Source organism: Mustela lutreola, chromosome 9 (genome assembly GCF_030435805.1).
Source record: "Mustela lutreola isolate mMusLut2 chromosome 9, mMusLut2.pri, whole genome shotgun sequence".
Classification (NCBI taxonomy): Eukaryota; Metazoa; Chordata; class Mammalia; order Carnivora; family Mustelidae; genus Mustela; species Mustela lutreola.
The window spans coordinates 26,455,083-26,475,333 of NC_081298.1; the positions used below are offsets into that span (position 1 = coordinate 26,455,083).

The window sequence follows — 20,251 nt, forward strand, 5'->3', positions numbered from 1 at the left end:
AGGTGGCCCAGTGACCAGGTTCTCGGACTTCAATGGCCTGTGGAATACTCAACCGACAGGGGTACTTGGCAAGTTGATTTTTTTTTTTTAACAACCTCCCCAGGTGACCCAGATGGCCCAAGACCACTTGGAGAACCCTAGAGGTCTAGAGGATTTAATTTTATGACACCAGGGAGCAGGAAAATGGCTAGTGGTGGGAAAAGAATGGACTTTAAAGACACCGGAAAACACTCAGTTCAGGTTGGTAAAAGCGACAGTCCAGATGTGGCCTTCTAGTTCCCTCCCTCCCCCCAGCACCAGCTGTGAAAAGGGTCAGGGGTCACCGGCATCCCAAGGCCCTCCCCTCAGTCCAAGAAATCACTGCAACTTTACCGCAGTCTAAAGTATTTGTTTAATAACAACAACAACAACAACAAAAAAAAACCACCCCACAGAACTATTGTAAAACAATATTCTTGGTGATCATTGTAATATACAATACAAAGCAATTAATTTCCTCAGAAATCTGAGAAGCACCAAACGTGACCATTTTTTAAAATGTCTGCTTTTCAAAAAATAGAAACACACTGGGGGTCCCCCAAGTCTCTGGTGGCTGGTAGGTGCAGAGGGAGGGTCAGCCTGCCTGCTCTCCTCAGTCCCCTGGCCCTGGGCTGGATCCAGCAAGCGCCCCACAGTCGCTGATCTCAATCTTGTGCCTCCCCAGCTCTGGCAAAGGCGCTCTGCAGGATCAAAAGAGCATGGATTCTTCTCGCCCCCCTGGAGGGCTGGGGTCCGCCAATCCAGGAGAGAGGCGCTTCAGCGACATAAGATGCGATCGTCCGCCGGGACACATGCCGCCTGTGAAAAAGAGGGAGAAGTGAGACAGTCGGAGGGGACAAGGCTGCAAGCCCTTCCCCAGCGGGCACTTTAAGTGAGCGTGTTTTCTGATCTCCGTGGCATAGCCAGGTGCCCGAAAGGATGGGGCCGACGTGGAGCCAAATACCCACCCCTCGCCTCTCTCTGGGCCTCAGTTTACCCTCCATAGAAAGAAAACGCTCGCGTTCTCCAGTTCGGATCTCACCTCGGCCGCCAGGGCGCTGATCTCGCCGTTGAGGGTACTGAGCGGAGCCCGGGCAGGGAGACCCCGGCCTCCGGGGGTCCCGACTTGGGATTCTGAGTTCAGCTCCAACTCCAGGTCCCAGATGTAGTCGATGACGTGCTGGAGGATCTCCACCCGGCTCACCTTGCGGTTCTGGGGCAGGGTGGGCACCAGCTCCTTGAGGCGCGAGTAGCAGCCATTCATGTCGTAGAGCAGGACGTTCACCTGCTGCTCGTCGAGCAGGGCCGGCAGGCGCGCCCCAGCGCCCCCAGCGCAGCGCGAGATGGCCACGCTCTGCTCGGACAGACAGCGCATCACCTCGCCCGCGCCGCCCGCCGTCTTGCCGGCCTTCAGCGCGCAACTGGGGCCCGCGGCGGCCGCGGCACTGCCACTGGCGACCTTCATGATTCTGGCGTCGGAGTAAGAGGAGGGAGGCGAAGCGCACGGAGGAGGCGGACGCCACGCGAAAGCTAAGAGCGAGAAGTTGGGAAAAGACGGTTGTAGAAGGCGAGGGCTGAAGCCGGGAGCCGTCTTTATAGAGGCGCCGCGGCTCGCCCGCCCCACTTGCCCCCACCGCCAGAGGCGGGCTCAGAGGTTCAAAAGCAACCAATGGGCGGTCTAGAGGCGAGGCCTCCGGTGCCTCTGGGTCCCGCCTCCTGCTCCACTCGTGCACCCTCACGGCCTTGGAAAGGGAACCCAAGTCTCAGGAACAGAGAGTGTGAAGGCTCGGGGCGGGGTGGCTAGTGGAGGCGAGAGCTACTTTGGTCTTCTCGTAAAGGAAGCATTGCCGACAATAAAAAGACTTCAAGAATCACTTTTCTGAGGTTCATCTTCTCAACTCTCCAGCTCCATTTTACAGATGAGAGAAACTGAGGCCCGGATGGGGAAGCGGCTAGCTCTGGGTTATCTAGAGAGCCCAAGACTACAGTCCGGGCTTCTGGGAGCCTGACCTCCCGGCTCTTTGGACCGAAACTTAAAGCGGGCCCTCCTTTACACTCTGCCCCCCAGAGCTGGTCTCTCTTACCCAATTCCCAGAGAAAGTTGCTGGTTAATATTCCTAGAACCAGGAAGGCTTTACCCAGGCCCCTCGGGGTGGGAGCAACTAATTCGAAAAAGTCTTCCTCTGGGATTGGGGGCCCATCCTCTGGGACATGAACTGGATAGAAGGCGACCAGAGGGGGGCTGCAAGGCCTGATTCTATCCTAAATTTGCATCCCCTGCAAAAATGCCCGAAATCTGCATCAACTAGTGATTTTAGAATTTTTCTCCCTTTTTTGGCTGTTTCCTGTCCCTCTCTCCCCCCCTCCTCCTTCCAAAGACCTCCGATCAGGGTCTCCCTCCCACGGCGCGGCAGCTGCGGAGCTCGAGTGCTCCCCCCACCTCCCGGGCGGGTCTGTGTCAGCGTCTGAACAAGCGGCTCAGACCGTTAGACGCCAGGCCCGTGACGTCACCCATTCATAAAACCGGGACGGGCTGTCAGGCTGGCGCCGCGCGGGCGGTCGCCATGGAGACGGCAAACCCAGCTAGAGCGCTCCCCCACTGCGCCGCGCTCGGCCAGTCACCTGCGGACCTCTGGCGGGAAGCTGGGAATGCGCTCCTCGCGGGCGCGGTCGCTGGGCAAGGGTCACCTTACCTCCCCGGCTCCACACCTGGGACTCGCCCCCCAGGCTCACACCTCAGACCTCTGGGAAGTTTCTTCACCTCCTCCTCCGCACCCCTAGCTTCCCCCTCCCGCCGGGGGAGATTTGATCCCAACTCTGCAGCTGAGTGAAAAGTTAGTTGTCTCCGGCCCTTTCTGATTCCTAATAGAGTATTTGCCCGGTATTTGGATAATGACAGAAACGGCTTATTGAACTCTTAGTTCGTGCAAGGCCCTGTGTACTTCAGTGTGTGCAGCCTTTGCTTTTATCAACTTCTGTAATCCTGGCCACAACTCTAGAGGGGTCTCTTTGGTTTCTTTATGCAAAGGAGGAAACTGAGGCTCAAAAAGCCTCCCAAGAACAATCGCTGTTGTAATGGCTGCATTATTATAACTGCGGCACTGTGGTGTAATGCGATTTCTTCCTGCCAGGGTAGGCAGTCTGGCTCCGGAGTCCTAGACTGTCCAGAAACGGGGGACATCGAAGTTTAGAATATCCACCCAAGGGCACACAGCTTTAGCAGGACTAAAATACTGTACCCACCAAGGAGAGAGTCGGTATTATGTTTATGGCCCCTCCTCCTCCTCCCCACCCCCCAGCAATTAATTCACTGGGTATAGCAGGTTTCCTTTTCCCACAGAAGTCTGGGGGAGGGGCCAGTGAACCTGGCTTCTGCCTCCACATGGGGGACCCAGGAAAACTGATCAGTGAGACCAGCTTCAAAGGAGAGAGACATTACTAATTAATTAATCAGATTCCTCATCCCCTTTACCACACCCCCCAAACTCTCCAAACTGCTTAAGCCTTGTTTAGCAATCTTCTGATGACTGAAGGGAACATTTTGCTGTGCAAAACAATTGCTAAAGACTTGGAAAGACAATGACCAGCCAGAGGAAATTAGAGTATTAATTCATTACCCAGTGTTTATTAATTGACCCAGCAATTCTACTTGCAGGCATCAATTCCAGAGAAACCTACACACACAGACACAAAGATGTCTGCCCAAGGATGTTCACTGAGGTGCTGTTTTCAAGAGGGGAGGTTGAAGTAACCTAAATGTCCATTAACAGGGGTATTACATCAATGCTGTGGAAGGTCTGTGCAGCAGGTGGGAAGTGGGGCTGAGAGATATCTAGATTCCACTGTTGGAGGTGAGACCAAGTATTAGACTGGGGGTCAAGGTAGAACCTCTTACATGTGAAAAAACAAACATACTGCTCCCAAGTGCAAGCATATCTGGAAATGAATTTTTTAATTTAAAAAAATTTTTTGAGAAATTAATTTTTTAAAAACAGGCAATCAAGCTGTGGGAAAAATTTCAAACACAGTACTATGTAATGTCTCCTATATGAAGTTCTAGAACAGGCACAACTAATCTTTGGTGAAAGAAATCAGAATGGTGGTTGCTTCTGGGGGTGGAGGGTGGGAGTTGCCACAGAAGGGGTGTGAGGGAACTTTCTAGAATGATGAAAATGTTCTATATGATGATGAGGCTAGTGGTACACAGTGCATGAATTACTCAAAACACACTGGATTGTATACGTTTGTGCATTTCATAGAATTTAAATTTCAGGGGCACCTGGGTGGCTCAGTGGGTTAAAGCCTCTGCCTTGGGCTCAGGTCATGATCTCAGGGTGCTGGGATGGAGTCCCACATCTGGCTCTCTGCTCGGTGGGGAGCCAGCTTCCCCCTCTCTCTCTGCCTGCCTCTCTGCCTACCTGTGATCTCTGTCTGTCAAATAAATAATTAAAAAAACAAAAAGAATTTAAATTTCACCTCAACAGGGGCCCCCCTGGCTGGCTTAGTCAGTGGAGCATGAGACTCTTAATCTAAGGATTGTGAGTTCAAACACCAAGTTGGGGGTAGAGATTACTTTTAAAAAATTAAAATAGGGGCACCTGAGTGGCTCAGTGGTTTAGGCCTTTGCCTTCGGCTCAGGTCATTATCTCAGGGTCCTTGGATGGAGGCTCTCTGCTCCATGGGGAGCCTCCCACGCACCACCTGCTGCCCATCTCTCTTCCTGCCTCTCTGCTTACTTGTGATCTCTGTCTGGCAAATAAATAAATAAAAACATAAATAAATAAATAAATTTTATTCGACGGAAAAAAAAAAGATGAACAAACATAAAACTTGATGTCCCTCAGTGAAGACTGAGGGAAGGAGAACAATATAAAGACCTTCACTCTTATTCACATAGACATTTCATTCTTATATTTTTTTCCTGAGACAGTGTTATTGAAGTGTAATTGATGCACATTAACTGCATATATTTAAGGTGTACATTTTGATAACTTTTGACATGCATATATACCCATGAACCATCACCACAATTGAGAATATTAACATATACTTCCTCAGCTTTATTTATTTTTTTTTTAAAGATTTTATTTATTTATTTGACAGAGAGAAATCACAAGTAGATGGAGAGGCAGGCAGAGAGAGAGAGAGGGAAGCAGGCTCCCCGCTGAGCAGAGAGCCCGATGCGGGACTTGATCCCAGGACCCTGAGATCATGACCTGAGCCGAAGGCAGCGGCTTAACCCACTGAGCCACCCAGGCGCCCCTACTTCCTCAGCTTTAAAAGCTTTCCTCTGGGGGCGGCTGGGTGGCTCAGTGGGTTAAAGCCTCTGCTTTTGGCTCAGATCACGATCCCAGCGTCCTGGGATGGAGCCCCACATCACATCTGGCCCTCTGCTTAGCAGGGAGCCCGCTTCCTCCTCTCTCTCTGCCTCTCTGCCTACTTGTGATCTCTGTCAAATAAATAAAATCTTTAAAAAAATAAAAAATAAAAGCTTTCCTCTGTCTCTCCTAATGCCTCCCTGCCTCCTGCTTCCACCCAGTGTCCACACAACCATTCATCTTTCTCTATAGATTAGTTTGCATTTTCTAGAATTGTATATGATTGGAATAGAGTATTTACTATATATATATATTTTTTCTTTCCTATCAAAAAATAGCTTTTCAGCCTAGTTTCTTTCTTTCTTTTTTTTTTACTTTTTTTTTTTTTTTTAATTTGACAGAGAGACATCACAAGTAGGCAGAGAGGCAGGCAGAGGGGTAGGGGGAAGCAGGCTCCCCTCAGAGCGGAGAACCTGATGTGGGGCTTGATCCCAGGACACTGAACTGAAGGCAGAGGCTTAGCTCGCCGTGATTGTATAGTGGTTAGTACTCTGTGTTGTGAAGGCAGAGGCTTAACCCACTGAGCCACCCAGGCGCCCCTCAGCCTAGTTTCTTTAACTCCACATAATTATTTTGAGATCCATCTGTGTCCATTCCTTGTTATTGCTGAGTAGTAGTGGTATATGGATATGCCAGGGTTTGCTATCCACTCACTTGTCCAGGACGTTTGGGTTGTTTGTGGTTTGAGGATAGGACAAATAAAACTGCTATCATCATTTGTGAACAAGTGTTTCTGTGAATCTATGCTTCTCTTTCTCTTCCGCAAATACTTAGTAGTGAAATGACTGGGTCACAAACTATTTATGTAACTTTTTTTTTTTTTTAAGATTTATTTATTTATTTATTTGACAGAGAGAAATCACAAGTAGTCGGAGAGGCAGGCAGAGAGAGAGAGAGAGGGAAGCAGGCTCCCTGCTGAGCAGAGAGCCCGATGCGGGACTCGATCCCAGGACCCTGAGATCATGACCTGAGCCGAAGGCAGCGGCTTAACCCACTGAGCCACCCAGGCACCCTTTATGTAACTTTATAAGAAAACGCTAACTTGTTTTCCCAAGTGGGTATTCCATGTACATTTCACTCTCCCTTTTTTTTTTTTTTTTTTTTTTTTTTTTTAAGATTTTACTTATTTATTTGTCCGGGTGAAAGAGAGAGCACAAGCAGGAGGGGGGAGAAGCAAGCTCCCCACTGAGCAGGGAGCCCGATGTGGGACTCGATCCCAGGACCGTGGAATCATGCCCTGAGCCAACGTCAGATGCCAGCTGACTGAGCCACCCAGGCGTCTCTCCATGTCCACTCCAATCAGCAACACTGAGGGTCCAGTTCCTCCACAGCCTCTCGAAGTGTTGGTATGATCAGTCTTTTTCGGCCATTCTGATAGAAGGGTTAAGGTATCACACTGCGGCTTTAATCTGCATTTCCCTAAAGACTAAAGATGTTGATCATCTTTTCGTGTGTTTATATGTCACCCATACATCATCATCTTAGGTGAAGGGTCATTCACTTGTTCCTTAAAAAAAAATTAGGTAATTGTAGACTCACATGTCGTCACAAGAAATAACACAGAGAGATCCCTTATAGCCTTCACCCAGTTTCCCTGAGGTAGCATCTGGCAATACAATACCCCAGCTGCATTTCTCCAGCTTTACGCGCACTTGCTTGTGTGCGTGTGTTTAGTTCTATGCGATGTTATCCCACATGCAGATCCGCACGACCACTGCCATAATGAAGACCCAGAATGGTTCCATCACAGAGGTCCCCCGTGCTACCTGTCAATCTTTTGGCCATTTCTTTTCATTTGTTTGTCTTCTTCTTATTGAGTCATAAGAGTTCTTTATATATTTCGGACACAAATCCCCAGACATATGATTTGCAACTATTTCCTGTGTCTGTTCTTTGCATCCTCTTTACAGTATCTTTTGAAGAACAGAAGTTTTAAATTTTGTTGAAATCCAGTGTATCAATTTTTTTTTAATTTTATAGATCACACTTTTCTTATCATATCTAAGAAATCTCTGCCTCATTCAAGATCACAAAGATTTTCTCCTCCTATATTTTCTAGATGTTTCATAGTGTTAGGTTTTACATTTCAGTCTGTGATCCATTACACATGGTTACTTCCTGAATATATATATGTGTGTGTGTATTTAAATTTTATTTATTTGAGAGAGAGAGAGAGAGCAAGCAGGAACAGTGGAAAGGGGCAGAGAGAGGGATAAGCAGACTCCCCGCTGAGCAGGGAGCCTAATGTGGAGCTCGATCCCAGGACCCAGGGATCATGACCTGAGCCTAAGGCAGAAAGTTAACCAACTGAGCCACCAAGGTGCCCCTCTTGAATATATTTTTATACAAAGATGTATTCATGTACTACTTTGTGTCATAAAAAGTCAGCTCCAAATGTTTAGTGTACCTCCCTCTGGCCTGACTCCTAGTCAGGTTGAGATTGAATGTCAATGACACTCTGCAGACAAACAGAAGAGAAAGTCAAGGGACAGTTAGGACCCCCAATAGTTAAGTGTACTTAACAGTCACAAACACCCACCTCCTGCAGGTCCTGTGCTGGCCTCGGGGCCATAGAAAGGAATTATTCTCACATTGAGACTATATTGAGAAATTTCCCACTAGGTGCCTTAGAAACACAAAGAAAGGAAGACATCTATCTTGGAGGAAATCAGAATGGCTTCCTAGAGGAGGTGACTTATCCTCTGGGCATTCTATGTAGGAAAGGCACAAGAAGAAATGGCCTGAATGAAGACAGGTGGGGCCACTGGTGTCTGGACAAACTTTGAGAATTTGAAGAGAAATAGCTGACTGTGGAAAATTGGAAAGGGCTAGAGTTCATGGTCCGACAGCTCAGGCTTCAAATCCTTATTATACTGTATCTGAAGGAACACCCTTCACCTCTCTGAGCCCCTGCTTCCCCACTGGCAAAATGACAGAAGTTCCCACTTCCCTAGGTTACTGTGGGGAGTCATTGAGATTAGGCTGGTAAAGTGCCTGCCACGGTCTTGGTACATAGTAGATGCTCACTAAACAGTGGATGGGCATAGCAACTGGCCAATTCCAGGCCAGACCGCTGGGACCCATTGGGTTACTTCCAGGAGTTTTTAGGGAACTCTGTGGGTTTTGAGGGAGCTCTGTGAGATGGGCTTCCAGATCCTCTGAAATGTTCTCTTCTCTGTGCTTGCTTCAGGCTTCCCAACTGAAATAGTTAGACCCTCCTATACTCAAACCCGTCCCAGGCACACGGGGGAAAGTTGGCTTCATTCCTTTCCAGAAAATGTTTGGTACTCCCAGACATCGGTTATCATCTCTTACATTTTTAAGGCCTGACAAGGAGTTTGAATAAAGACTGTCTGTTTATCTGGTTGCCAAATGGGCATTTTGCGTGCCCTCTCCCTCAGGGTGTGCCCTGAGCGGAGGGGGGGGGGGTGGATGTGGGTGGGGGGGCAGTCCTCTCCTGGTCCTACATACCAGGTCAGCTGAGGAAAACAGACTCCTCTTTCAGTGGCCAGGAAATTTGAAGGACTCATTAAAAGAACCCTCGTGGTCCCAGCCCAGGGTTCGTGCCTGGGGTCTCTTTGGAAGCCCTTCACACATCCTTGGCACCGTCTGATTTCCCCAGCTCCTCCCTGGGGCTGGCAGTGGCTGTATTACTATCACGTGCCATTTCACAGATGAGAATACTGGGGCCAGAGAGGAAGAGGGACCACGGCCCCTTTATACCTTCAAATCCTGGCTCCTCTACCAGGAGCCAGCTGTACCTGTTTCCTCATCTGTGAAGTGGAGATAATGCTTAGCCCTTTTGGTACCGTGGCTGGGGGAGTGAATAAGCTATGCCAAGAGGTGACATTATTTCTCTGTCTCCACATCTCCCTTTCTGCCTTCAAGTACCCTCCTGTGGCCTCCAGGGCTCAGGGACTCCCATTTTTTAAGTGCTCATACTGCATCAGGCATGGTTACAAGTTTTAACCAAAGACAGTGAGCTCAGGAGGGGCAGGGACCACACAGTCCTCTTCCCCGCTGTAATCCGGGGCTCAGTGCAGTGTCTGGCACCCAGGAGACACCCAGGGAATATTTATCCAACGAAGAAAAACAACCCATGACCTAAGGAGTAATGTTATGTTCCCTTTCCCACCGAGGCCACTGAGGCCCAGAGAAGTTGAGTGATTTGCTGCAGATCACACAGCTGGGATGTGGCATTGAATCTAGGGGGTCTGGCTCCCCGGGGCAGTGGCTGTGTGGGGCTAAGGGACTTGCGTGCATGCGCGTCTCCACTGCAGAGTGCATCCTTTTTGATGCGGGTTCATGTCCGGCCTGTTCACCACTGCCCCTCCCGAGTCTTGGCCTTGTAGGCTCCAGGGCGGGCCTGCCTGGGCCACGTGACCCGCTCTGTCCCTGGCCCGGCAGCTGTTCCCCAGATGTGCCCACAGCATGGTCTTCCAGCCGCCAGGCCGGCGCCTCTGGGCTGGGACTGCTGGAGCTGCGGGGGAGAGACCTTTGGCTCTGACTATCCCCGCCCCCTCCCTTGTAACAGGAGACGACAAGGCCCCCTTCTCCCCCCAAAACACAAACACACTCTACCCCCAGAACCCTGTCTCTGCCAACACTGCCTCTCTGCCCATCACACTGAGAATAAAATCCAAACCCCTCCCAGCCTGCCGCCCCTGCCCACAGCTACAGACCTCACCACTTGCCCTGCCCTTTCTCTCCCAGGCCACGGGTCTCCTTTCCTACAGGACCAGGAGCAGATCCTACCTTAGGGCGCCTCTGCCCTTGCTGTTGCCTCTCCCTAGAACACTCATCCCTATTGTCATAAGACTTCTTCAAGTCTCAGGTTAAATGCCACCTCCTCAGAGGCCTTCCTAGAACCTGCCTTGGGTATTCACTTTCATGCACATTTTCCTGGTCTTAATTATTCATAGAATTTATCTCCACCTGAAATGATGGATGTTTTCTTGGGCATTGTTCATCTTCCTCCACCCCACGCTCTCCCTGGGCTGTGAGCTCTAGGAAGGCAGGAACTGTGGCTCCTTTGGTCACTGCTATGTCCCTGGAGCGAAGCACAGGACCTAGCCCAGAGAGGGTAAGGGACTTGCTCAAAATCACACAGCACAGGAGGTGCCCAGCTGGCTCAGTTGGTAGAGCATGCAATTCTTGATCTCAGGGTTGTGAATTTGAGACCCGCATTGGGCAGAGAGACCACTTAAAAAACAAAAAAAGAAAAACAGTTGTTGTGAAATTGCATTAATTATCAGTGATGTCAAAGTCACACAGCATGGTACCTAGAAGAGAGTAATATTTAGAGTAATATCTGTTGAATCAATGAATTAGTACCGTATGGCCCTCGGTCTCCTCATGTACAAAATGGGGACAACATTTCAACTTAACCTACGGTTATGACACTGCGTCAGTCCCCGGCACATGGTAAGTACTCAGAAATGGGAACTGGAACACAGATGTGTGTTTTTCCAGGGGTTTCATTTCTTTGTCCCCCAAACCCCACGGGGCCCTGGATGGGCACATGAGGGTGTGGAAGCTTCAAGTTCTCTGTCCTTAACAGCTGTGAACCCTCTCCCAAACCCCTTTCTCATGCTGGACCTCAGTTTCCCCATCTGCAGCTAACCCTCCTTCCCAGGGGTTCTTTGCTGGACTCCCGGGTCATTTCAGGGAGGACAGGGGTCCAGGCTCAGGTCCACCTTTTGCCTCTCATCCTGTTTTCCAAAGAGGCCCCAGCACAATGGCCAGGGAGGCTGGAGCCCGCCAGTCTGGGCCCCTCCCTGGGTCCCCTGCAGATGGAGGGGGGTGGGGACTTCCTGTGGCCTGACAAAGGACCACTGCTGTCCTGGGGTCTCAGGGGCTAAGAGGAAGGGCAGTCAGGGCCCAGGGATCTCCCATCTCAGGTCACTCAGCACAGTCCTGACCTGCGGGGCTGCACAAACACAAGCTGCCCACACCCACAGAGCGACACAGAGGGGCACTTCTACGCAGCCTACAGAGCGCATGTGCGCAAACCGCCAAGTCCACGGACAGCCACACCTCCCTACACACACCCACCACAGCAGCCCTTTGACGCACACGACGCAGCTACGCACCGTGCGTACAAGCAGCACGCTGACGTCACAGCGCACTATCCAAGGCTATACCACCAAGACACCCATGAATGTACAGGGACCAAGGAGGCAACACATCACAACGCCCTAAGATCACACCTGACAGAGCCAGGCTAAGGCAGCACACCACCATGACACCCTCCACGTACACGGCACACAGATGCACATACCCTGCTTGGTTTCGCCAAACACAACACACGCTCGCACCAAGGTGCTGACAAGCCGTGCCCACGTCCTTGCAGAAGACAGCCCAAGGCAAATCGACAGAGCAGCGTCTGCAGCACACAGCAGACCCACGCCCACCTTCCCCAGTTCAAGTTCCCATACTGCCTTCTCCCACCTTAGGCTTCTTAGGTATAGACATTGCCTCCCCCAACACACACACACACACACACACACACACACACACACACACAAATTCAGAATCCTGCAGAAACCCCGAGGACACACACCACACACCACTTGACCATATGCATCCAGACCCCAGGAACTCAGGCCAGACAATGCAGACCTGAGCCTTGTCCAGGCCAGAGGTGTGGGACCTGCAAGCCACAGGCTAACGCCACGCCACTAGCCAGACTACCACGCCACCAGCCAAAAGTGCCCCAAGTTGGGGCCCTGCCCCTGCCACGAGGCTCATGCAGGGCTAGAAGTGGAATCGGGGAGACTGGGTAGGAGGACTGGGAGCGGTTTCAGTGGCTTCCCACCATGACCTCCCTGGGAGAGAGGATGGACAGGAGGCCCCAGAGGGCCCCTCCCAGAAGTAACATCTCTCCTACCTCTCCTGCCTGGTGCCCGGCCAAGCCTGCCCCTGACTCACCTGCCTTCCACGCATCAGGCTCCTCCTCCTGCCAGAGGGCCCGGAACCTGGAACCTGGGGAGGGTGTGCCTCTCAGGACCAGCCCTGTTCCCTGCTGGCCCAGAAGAGCCTGGAGCAGTCCCCACCCTCTCAGCTCACCCCAACCCTAAGTACCCTGTCACTAGGGGGTGGCACCTCCAGCTGCGCCCTTGCCTCAGGTCGCAGGAGTGCCTATACTCCTCAAATACTATGACTCATGATGATAGCTCAAGTCTTTAAAAAGGCTTATTACTTTTTGCTGATGAAAAAGCAGAACTTTCTGGTTGAAAGGAAGTGACGTTTCAGAAACACGTAAGGAAGAAAGGGACCCTTTCCTAGAAGACTGCAGTGTGGGGTCTCTCAGAGAGCCAAAGAGCCCAGGGTGACATTCTGCCACCGCTGCTGAGCTGTGAGACCACAAGTCACTTCTTGTCCTCCTGTCTCAGGGTCCCCATCTGTGACCATGAGGGTGGTATGGGTTCCCGTATCTATGAGGCTTAAATAAGTTAAGTCATGTCAAGAGCTCAGAACAGTCCTTGGCAAAGTCCACGTTCAATAGATTCTGGTCGGGGCACCTGGGTGGCTCAGTGGGTTGGGCCTCTGCCTTCGGCTCAGGTCGTGATCTCAGGGTCCTGGGATCGAGCCCCGCATCGGGCTCTCTGCTCGGCGGGGAGCCTGCTTCCCTCTCTCTCTCTCTCTGCCTGCCTCTCTGTCTACTTGTGATCTCTCTGTCAAATAAATGAATAAAATCTTTAAAAAAAAAAAAAAAATAGATTCTGGTCATGATTATTGCCCTACCCACCCCCCTTTTTAAAGTAGGCTCCTGGCCCAACATGGGGCTTGAACTCATGACCCTGAGATTAAGCGTCACAGGCTCCACCAACTCTGGTTGTTATTAGTGCGGTGACTCTTCCACCTCTCCTCCAGGTAACCCCTGTTAAGCAACTAGGTATATGCTCCACCACAGAATTACAAAACTTAAGGACCATTAAGTGCCAACCATTCATTCCATAAACCATTAGCGCGCACTACTCTGTGCTAGGCATAACAGTGAAAGAACAAGATGTGGGTTCATGCTTTTCAGGGAGCTGTGTTCATTTGGGAGTGACCGAGTGGAAGTGAACAGTGCTGGCCAGGTGGTTCATTCCTGGAAGCTGTGTCCACACGCTGAGGACCCGGTTGCCACCGAAATATGAGCTGTTGCCGCCCCAAGGGGGTGCTTTGTAGGACTTAGAGAAGCTCTTTATTTTGAGATGATGAAGCCTTCCTGAGGACACGTTCTGTAACCCCTTCACCCCTTTGTGCTCCACAAAACAGGCAGCCTGCCTAGTGGCCCTGCAAACCTGGGCCTGCCTGGGGAGTTCCCAGTCTGGCGGGGGAGCAGGTCTCTTGCCAATGCTCAGTGCCCTGATGGGGTTGCACAAGGGGCTGGGAAAACATGGCCCAGGAGGGACCTCAGATCGCCAAGAGAGGTCAGGGAGGGCCTTCTTGGAGGAGGAGGCGATAGCCCTGTCCGGCTGAGAAGAAAAAAGGGGAGAAAGGGCTAGGCAGATGCCCCTGAATCCTAGCATTTGCACATCTGGGATGCACAAGGGACCCAGCTGCCACATCAAACTGCAAAAGCCTGGAAGTCTGATAATATGCAATGTGGTAAGGATGTGGGAAAACTACCCTCATCCCCTACGGGTGAGTGTGTAAACTGGTATGATCACTTCCGAGCTCAATTTGGCAATATTGAGTAAAAGTGAACATTGGAGTACCCTCTGACCCAGCAGTTCACTCCCACGGACATTCCCCTTGAAGTCCTGCACACAAGACACCAAAGACATGGGCATGACCATGGCTGCTGTGCCCAAAGCAGCAGCAAATGGAAAACTCTCTACGTGTACCCCCCACAGAATGGCCAAAGAAAACAGGGGTGCCTCCACCGACAGACAGCAGTTCATGGGAATGAATGATCACCATGTGTATTCTGCTGGATACACGCAAAATCTGATGTTGCTTATGGAACCTGCAGAATGATTCTTTAAAAAGCATAAACACAAGGGCACTTGGGTGGCTCAGTCAGTTAAGCGGTTAAGCAGCTTCCTTCCGCTCGGGTCATGATCCAATCCTAGGGTCCTGGGATGGAGCCCTGGAGAGCCCCCACCCCCACCCAAGGCTCTCTGCTCAGTGAGAAGCCTGCTTCTACCTCTCCCTACCGCTCTGCCTGCTTGTGCTATCTATCTCTCTGTCGAATAAATAAAATCTTAAAATTAAAAAAAAAAAAAAAAGCATAAACAGAAATACACACAAGCAATGCTACCACATTTATGTGTAGTAGAAGTATGAGGAAACGTGTCCTGTCATGGTGCCAGTTGGGGAGGAGGTGGCAAAAAGTCTCGGAGAAAGGGTCAGGGGCCCTGGTTACAAGGTCAGCGCCATCTCCAGAGTTTTATTTTTTTTAACGAAGATGACAGGGGACCAAATACAGCGAATGCCCACAATCGCTAGCTCTGGGCGGTGGGAACCAGGGGTTAGGAACACAAATCGCTGTTATCGGTAATTTTTACATTTCACAAAACATATTAGACGAGCAACGAGAGACAGGGGCATCTCCCGGCAGCGGGGCCCCGCAGATGCGGACCTGGGGGCTGGAGGCGGAGGGGTGCGCAAGAGCACCGGGACCGGCGGGTGCGGACTGCAGAGGTGGTGGGGGCGGGAGGCAGGCAGGTCTGCCGGTGGGCCGGGCGGGAAGAGCAGGAGGCGGTGGGGGGGGGGGGGCGGAGAGAGCCGGCGGCCGCCCTTTGGACTGGCAGCCTGGGGCGGGGACGGCGGGCCCAGCCGGGCAGGAGAGGCTTTGTTCGGGGCGCGCACCCGCCTGAAAGGCATTCTTGGGCTCGGCGCCCCGCCCCTTGGGGACGCCTGGCGGCTGGATCTGCCGCGCGGGGCAGATGGGACGCCCGGCTTCCCGCGCTCGACCCGTGGGAACCGAGCCTAGCGGGCGGGGGCGGGGGCTTCGGGAACCGCCCCGGGGGGAGGGGGCGCGTGCAGATGGGGCGGGGGCCGTGGGCGCCGGCAGATGGGTGCGAGGCCGGCCTGGGGCCCGGCGACAAAGGCTCGGGGCAGATGTTCGGGGCCAGATGTTCGCGGGATGGGGGGAGCCTGGGAAAACCCAGCTTGCTCTCCCGCCGCCCTCCCCCTGCGGCGGCCGAGGGCGTGCGGCGAGCAAGGTGCGGCTGGGGTGTCCACCGCCGAGGAACGACCGGGAAGGGGGAGACGAGGCGGGGTCTGAGGGCTTCTCTGGGGCAAGTTGTGTACCTCTCGGCCCGCCCCCACCCGTCCCACTTTCGGGCTGTAAAGTACGGGAGAGGAATCTGGGCGGAGCTCCCTGTCCCCTGCCCTCCCCCCGCCAGCCTCCGGTATTCGTGCGGCAGCCGGCAGGTGGATAGGTGGGCCTGTCAGTGCGCACCCCCGGAGGTACACCGCCGCCGCCGCCGCCGCCGCCGCCGCCGTCATCATAGCACCAATACTGGCGGACATTTACTAAGCATTTATCGAGCTTTAAGTAATTTCCTTATTTAAGTTGTCACAGCCTCCTCTCCCCCCGCCCCACCCCACTCTGCGCAGAAGTTGCGCTAAGTACCGCTTCCAGTTGAGGAAGGAAGAGCCTGGCGGGTCTGAAGTACATAAGGGACTCGGGGAAGGTCGGGGAAGGTGACGACAATTTAGTGGCAGGGCTAGGGTTGGGGTTCAGGATTCTCATAGCGTGTGGGTTCCTGAATACCGCACCTGTTTTCTCTTCCTGTGGGCTAAGTGCTTTAGGAACCTTCTTTTACTTCATCGACCAGTATCTGTGGAGCGCCTGTCTCGCACCGGGCTCTTGGCACGAACACAGCAGGCAGGAGTCCCTGTCCTGGGGAGTTTGTGTTTGGGAGAGGGAGGCACACAATGGACAGGGTCAGTGCAATATATATTATCCTAAAGGGTGATAAATATTATGTAGAAAAAATAAGTCAAGAAAGGAGGGGCTAGGGAAGCTGGGATTTGGCAGGGAATGGGGGGGGGGGTGTCAGCAAAGTCCTCTCTGAGAAGGTGATATTTCAGTGAAGAACTTGTTTTCTCACATCCTTCTGCTATCAAGGGAAAAACATTCCATGCAGAAGTCACAACCAGTGCAAAGGTCCTGAGGCTAAGACTAGGTGTTGAGCCTGGTGTGCTCAACAAGCCAGTGTGACTTTAGCCTGCGGAGCAAGGAGGAGGGTGCTAGGAAGTGAAGTCAGGGAGATATGGGGGAGGGGGGGTTGGGCATAGCTGCTGTCATGTAGACCACAGTGAGGACCCCTGTTTACTCTCGGTGAGGCAGGAGCCATGGGAAGGTTTTTTTGTTTTTTTTTGTTTTTTGTTTTAAGATTTTATTTATTTATTTGACAGAGAGAGAGATCACAAATAGGCAGAGAGACAGACAGAGAGAGAGATGAGGAGAAGCAGGCTCCCTGCTGAGCAGAGAGCCCCATGCGGGACTCGATCCCAGGCCCCTGGGATCATGACCCTAGCTGAAGGCAGAGGCTTAACTCACTGAGCCACCCAGGCGCCCCTTTTTGTTTTGTTTTAAAGATTTTATTTATTTATTTGACAGAGAGAGAGACACAGTGAGAGAGGGAACAGAAGCAGGGGGAGTGGGAGAGGGAGAAGCAGGCTTCCCAACAAGCAGAGATCCAGATGTGGGGTTCCATCCTAGGATTCTGGATCATGACCTGAGCCGAAGGCAGATACCCAATGACTGAACCACCCAGGCACCCCATATGGAAAGGTTCTGAGCAGAGAGGACTGAACTGACTCTGCAGAATCTCAACAACTCTGTTGCTACCTCTGCCAGTTTACTGCCCCCCTGTGTGAGGCGTGGCCCTGCCCACCCAGGCATTATGTTTCTCCATTTGAATAATGACAGCCCTTGGTTTATTTTTTTATTTTTTTTTTAAATATTTTATTTATTTATTTGACAGACAGAGATCACAAGTAGGCAGAGAGGCAGGCAGAGAGAGAAGTGGAAGCAGGCTCCCCGCTGAGCAGAGAGCCCGATGCGGGGCTCGATCCCAGGACCCTGGGATCATGACCCAAGCCGAAAGCAGAGGATTTAACCCACTGAGCCACCCAGGCGCCCCGACAGCCCTTGGTTTAGATTAGAGTTTGCTTCTGGGTAGGTTTCAAAGGTAGGTGAGTTTGGTGCTTTTTTTTTTCTTTTTTTATTTTTTTTGGTGGTGGTGGTGGAGGGAAGGATCCACAGCTTCTAACACATTACCAAAGGGGTCTGGGAGGGATGTATAAAGTGTTCACAGCAGATTTGTTCATAAGAGCAACCAATTGGAAACGATTTAAGTGTTCATCAAAAGGAGAATGGTTAAATAAACTATGAAATACCATGTGGCCCCAGGAAATCATGAGACAGCACTTTCACTTTCAGGAATTTATACTAAGGACACACTCTGATGTGGGAAATGATGTACCTACAGGAAGAACAGACAATTGGAAAAAACCCATATGCTCATCACTAGGGGACTACTTGAATGAAGAATGTTCTCTTCATATAATGGACTGCAAGCTGCTGTAAAAGAGAAGAAACCGCCTGCTATCCGCATTTGCTAAGATCTCCAAGGTACATTGTTAAGTGGAAATAAACCCCACACGAAGTGAGTTGTACGGTATGCGTAGACTGTCACCACTTACATTTTATTTATTTATTTATTAAAATATTTTATTTATTTGGCAGAGAGAGAGAGAGAGAAAGATTACAAGTAGGCAGAGAGGCAGGCAGAGAGAGAGGGGGAAGCAGGCTCCCCGCTGAGCAGAGAGCCCAATGCAGGGCTGGATCCCAGGACCCTGGAATCATGACCTGAGCCAAGCCACTGAGCCACCCAGGCGCCCCACTACTTACATTTTAAAAAGAAAAAAAATTTTTTTTTTAATTCAAAGAAGGGCACCTGGGTGGCTCAGTCGGTTGAGCGGTTAAATGTCTGCCTTCTGTTCAAGTCATGATCCTGGGGTTCTGGGGTTGAGTGAGCCATATATCAGGCTCCCTGCTCAGGGGGGAGTCGGCTTGTCTCTCTCCCTCTGCCTCTTGCCTTGCTTGTGTGGTCTCTCTCTCAAACAAATGAATAAAATCTTTAAAAAAAAATAAATAATGAATTAATTAAAAGACAAAAAAGAAAAGAGAAGAAACAAGATCATACACCTGTTTCGAGTTTGCTTATATCTCACTTTGAGACTGATCACCGTCTTTGCCTCTGAAGAGGATAAGTGAGATGTCCACACTCTCAAAATATTATGCTGTAGGAGCGCCTGGGTGGCTCAGTGGGTTAAAGCCTCTGCCTTTGGCTCAGGTCATGGTCCCAGGGTCCTGGGATCGAGCCCCGCATCGGGCTCTCTGCTCAGCAGGGAGCCTGCTTCCTCCTCTCTCTCTGCCTGCCTCTCTGCCTACTTGTGATCTCTGTCTGTCAAATAAATAAATAAAATCTTAAAAAAAAAATTATGCTGTGAGCATGTATTATGTATTCAAAAATGAAATGAAAATGTAAAGGGGAGAGGTCTAGACCAAAACAAGATGAAGGGGGAGGGCTGTATCCCAGGAGGGACTGTGTGGTTTGGAGACCCCGGTGGACGCTGAGTCTGAGAACTGCACCTGAGAATCGGAACCATCTGGAAGTGGGACCCAGAAGGGGGTGGCCCTTGGAGGTAGTGAATGCCAGCCCTCCCCTGCCCCCCGCCTGGCAAGGGGCTCAGAGACAAGGGTCTCTCTAGAATTTCCTTTCCTTTTTTTTTTCTTTTTTTCCCCTTTAACAGCTTTATTGAGTTACAATTCACATATTATACAATGCACCCATTTGAAGTGTACAACTCAGTGGTTCTCAGTCCATCCTGGACCTGTACAACCTGTAGGACATTTTCATCAAAATGTTCTAAAGGAAGAGAAGTCCTGCTCGTTTTAGCAGTCATGCTCCATTTGCCCAACCTCTCAGCCCCTGGCCACTAACTTAGTATCTACTTTCTGCCTCTAGATTTGCCTATTCTGGATACTTCATATGAGCAGGGGCCTCAGACTGAAGGCGGACCTTCCCTTTTCATTGTATGTACTTTTGTATGATCTGCTTTTTCATAACAAGCTATTTTTTTTTTTTTGTATAAAATCTGATTAAAATGATAACAATCATTGTAGAGAGTTTGGAAATATAGATCAGCTCTAAACAAAATTAAAATCATTCTTAATCCTATCCCTGCCCCCATGAATGCAGAGGAAACCTCTGAATATTCAAATGTGTGTCAGGGGTGCTGGATTTGGGCAAGCTGCAGGAAGGCAATTTCTGCACCAGAGAGCAGCAGGGATGGTGGGGGCAGAATCTAGTGATTTCCATGGCTCTGTTTATTTATTATTTATTTATTTGAATAGATAATGCCTTTATTTATTCGTTTATTTACTTATTTAGATCAGCTCTTCCCCCAGTGTGGGCTTGAACTCAGGATCCTGAGACCAAAAGTGGCATGCTTGAGGGACTGAGCCAGCCAGGCGCCCCCAAGACTCCATTTAAAGAGGCAGTGAGGGGGCGCCTGGGTGGCTCAGTGGGTTAAAGCCTCTGCCTTCCGCTCAGGTCATGATCCCAGGGTCTAGGCATGGAGCCCCGCATCAGAGTAAGCAGTGCGGAGACAGTTTGAAACCAGGCAGGGCCCAGGGCCTGGCACGCACGAGATGCTCAGCAGAGTTTAAGAGATGAGGAAGCCGACTCCACTACCCAGAGAATAAAGACGGGTGCTTTGATTCTCAGTTACCTCCCCTGCTCAGTCCTCCGTTATTAGGCCCCTACTGTATGCCAGGCTGTCTGGCCAAGTCCTGGGGAGATAGAGATGAGTAACAGGTAGGCCTTCTTCCCTTCCTA

The 20,251-nt window shown here is 51.0% G+C and overlaps 1 protein-coding gene across 1 annotated transcript; it reads right to left on the bottom strand.

Annotated features, from left to right (window-relative positions):
* Positions 1-367: 367 nt before the first annotated feature.
* Positions 368-1,601, bottom strand: ID1 (inhibitor of DNA binding 1). Its single transcript, XM_059133761.1, has 2 exons — positions 1,061-1,601; positions 368-837 (listed from the first exon to the last, which is right to left on the bottom strand). Exons 1-2 carry the CDS (start codon positions 1,481-1,483, stop codon positions 796-798), a joined length of 465 nt encoding a protein of 154 aa, XP_058989744.1. The 5' UTR covers positions 1,484-1,601; the 3' UTR covers positions 368-795.
* Positions 1,602-20,251: the final 18,650 nt, after the last annotated feature.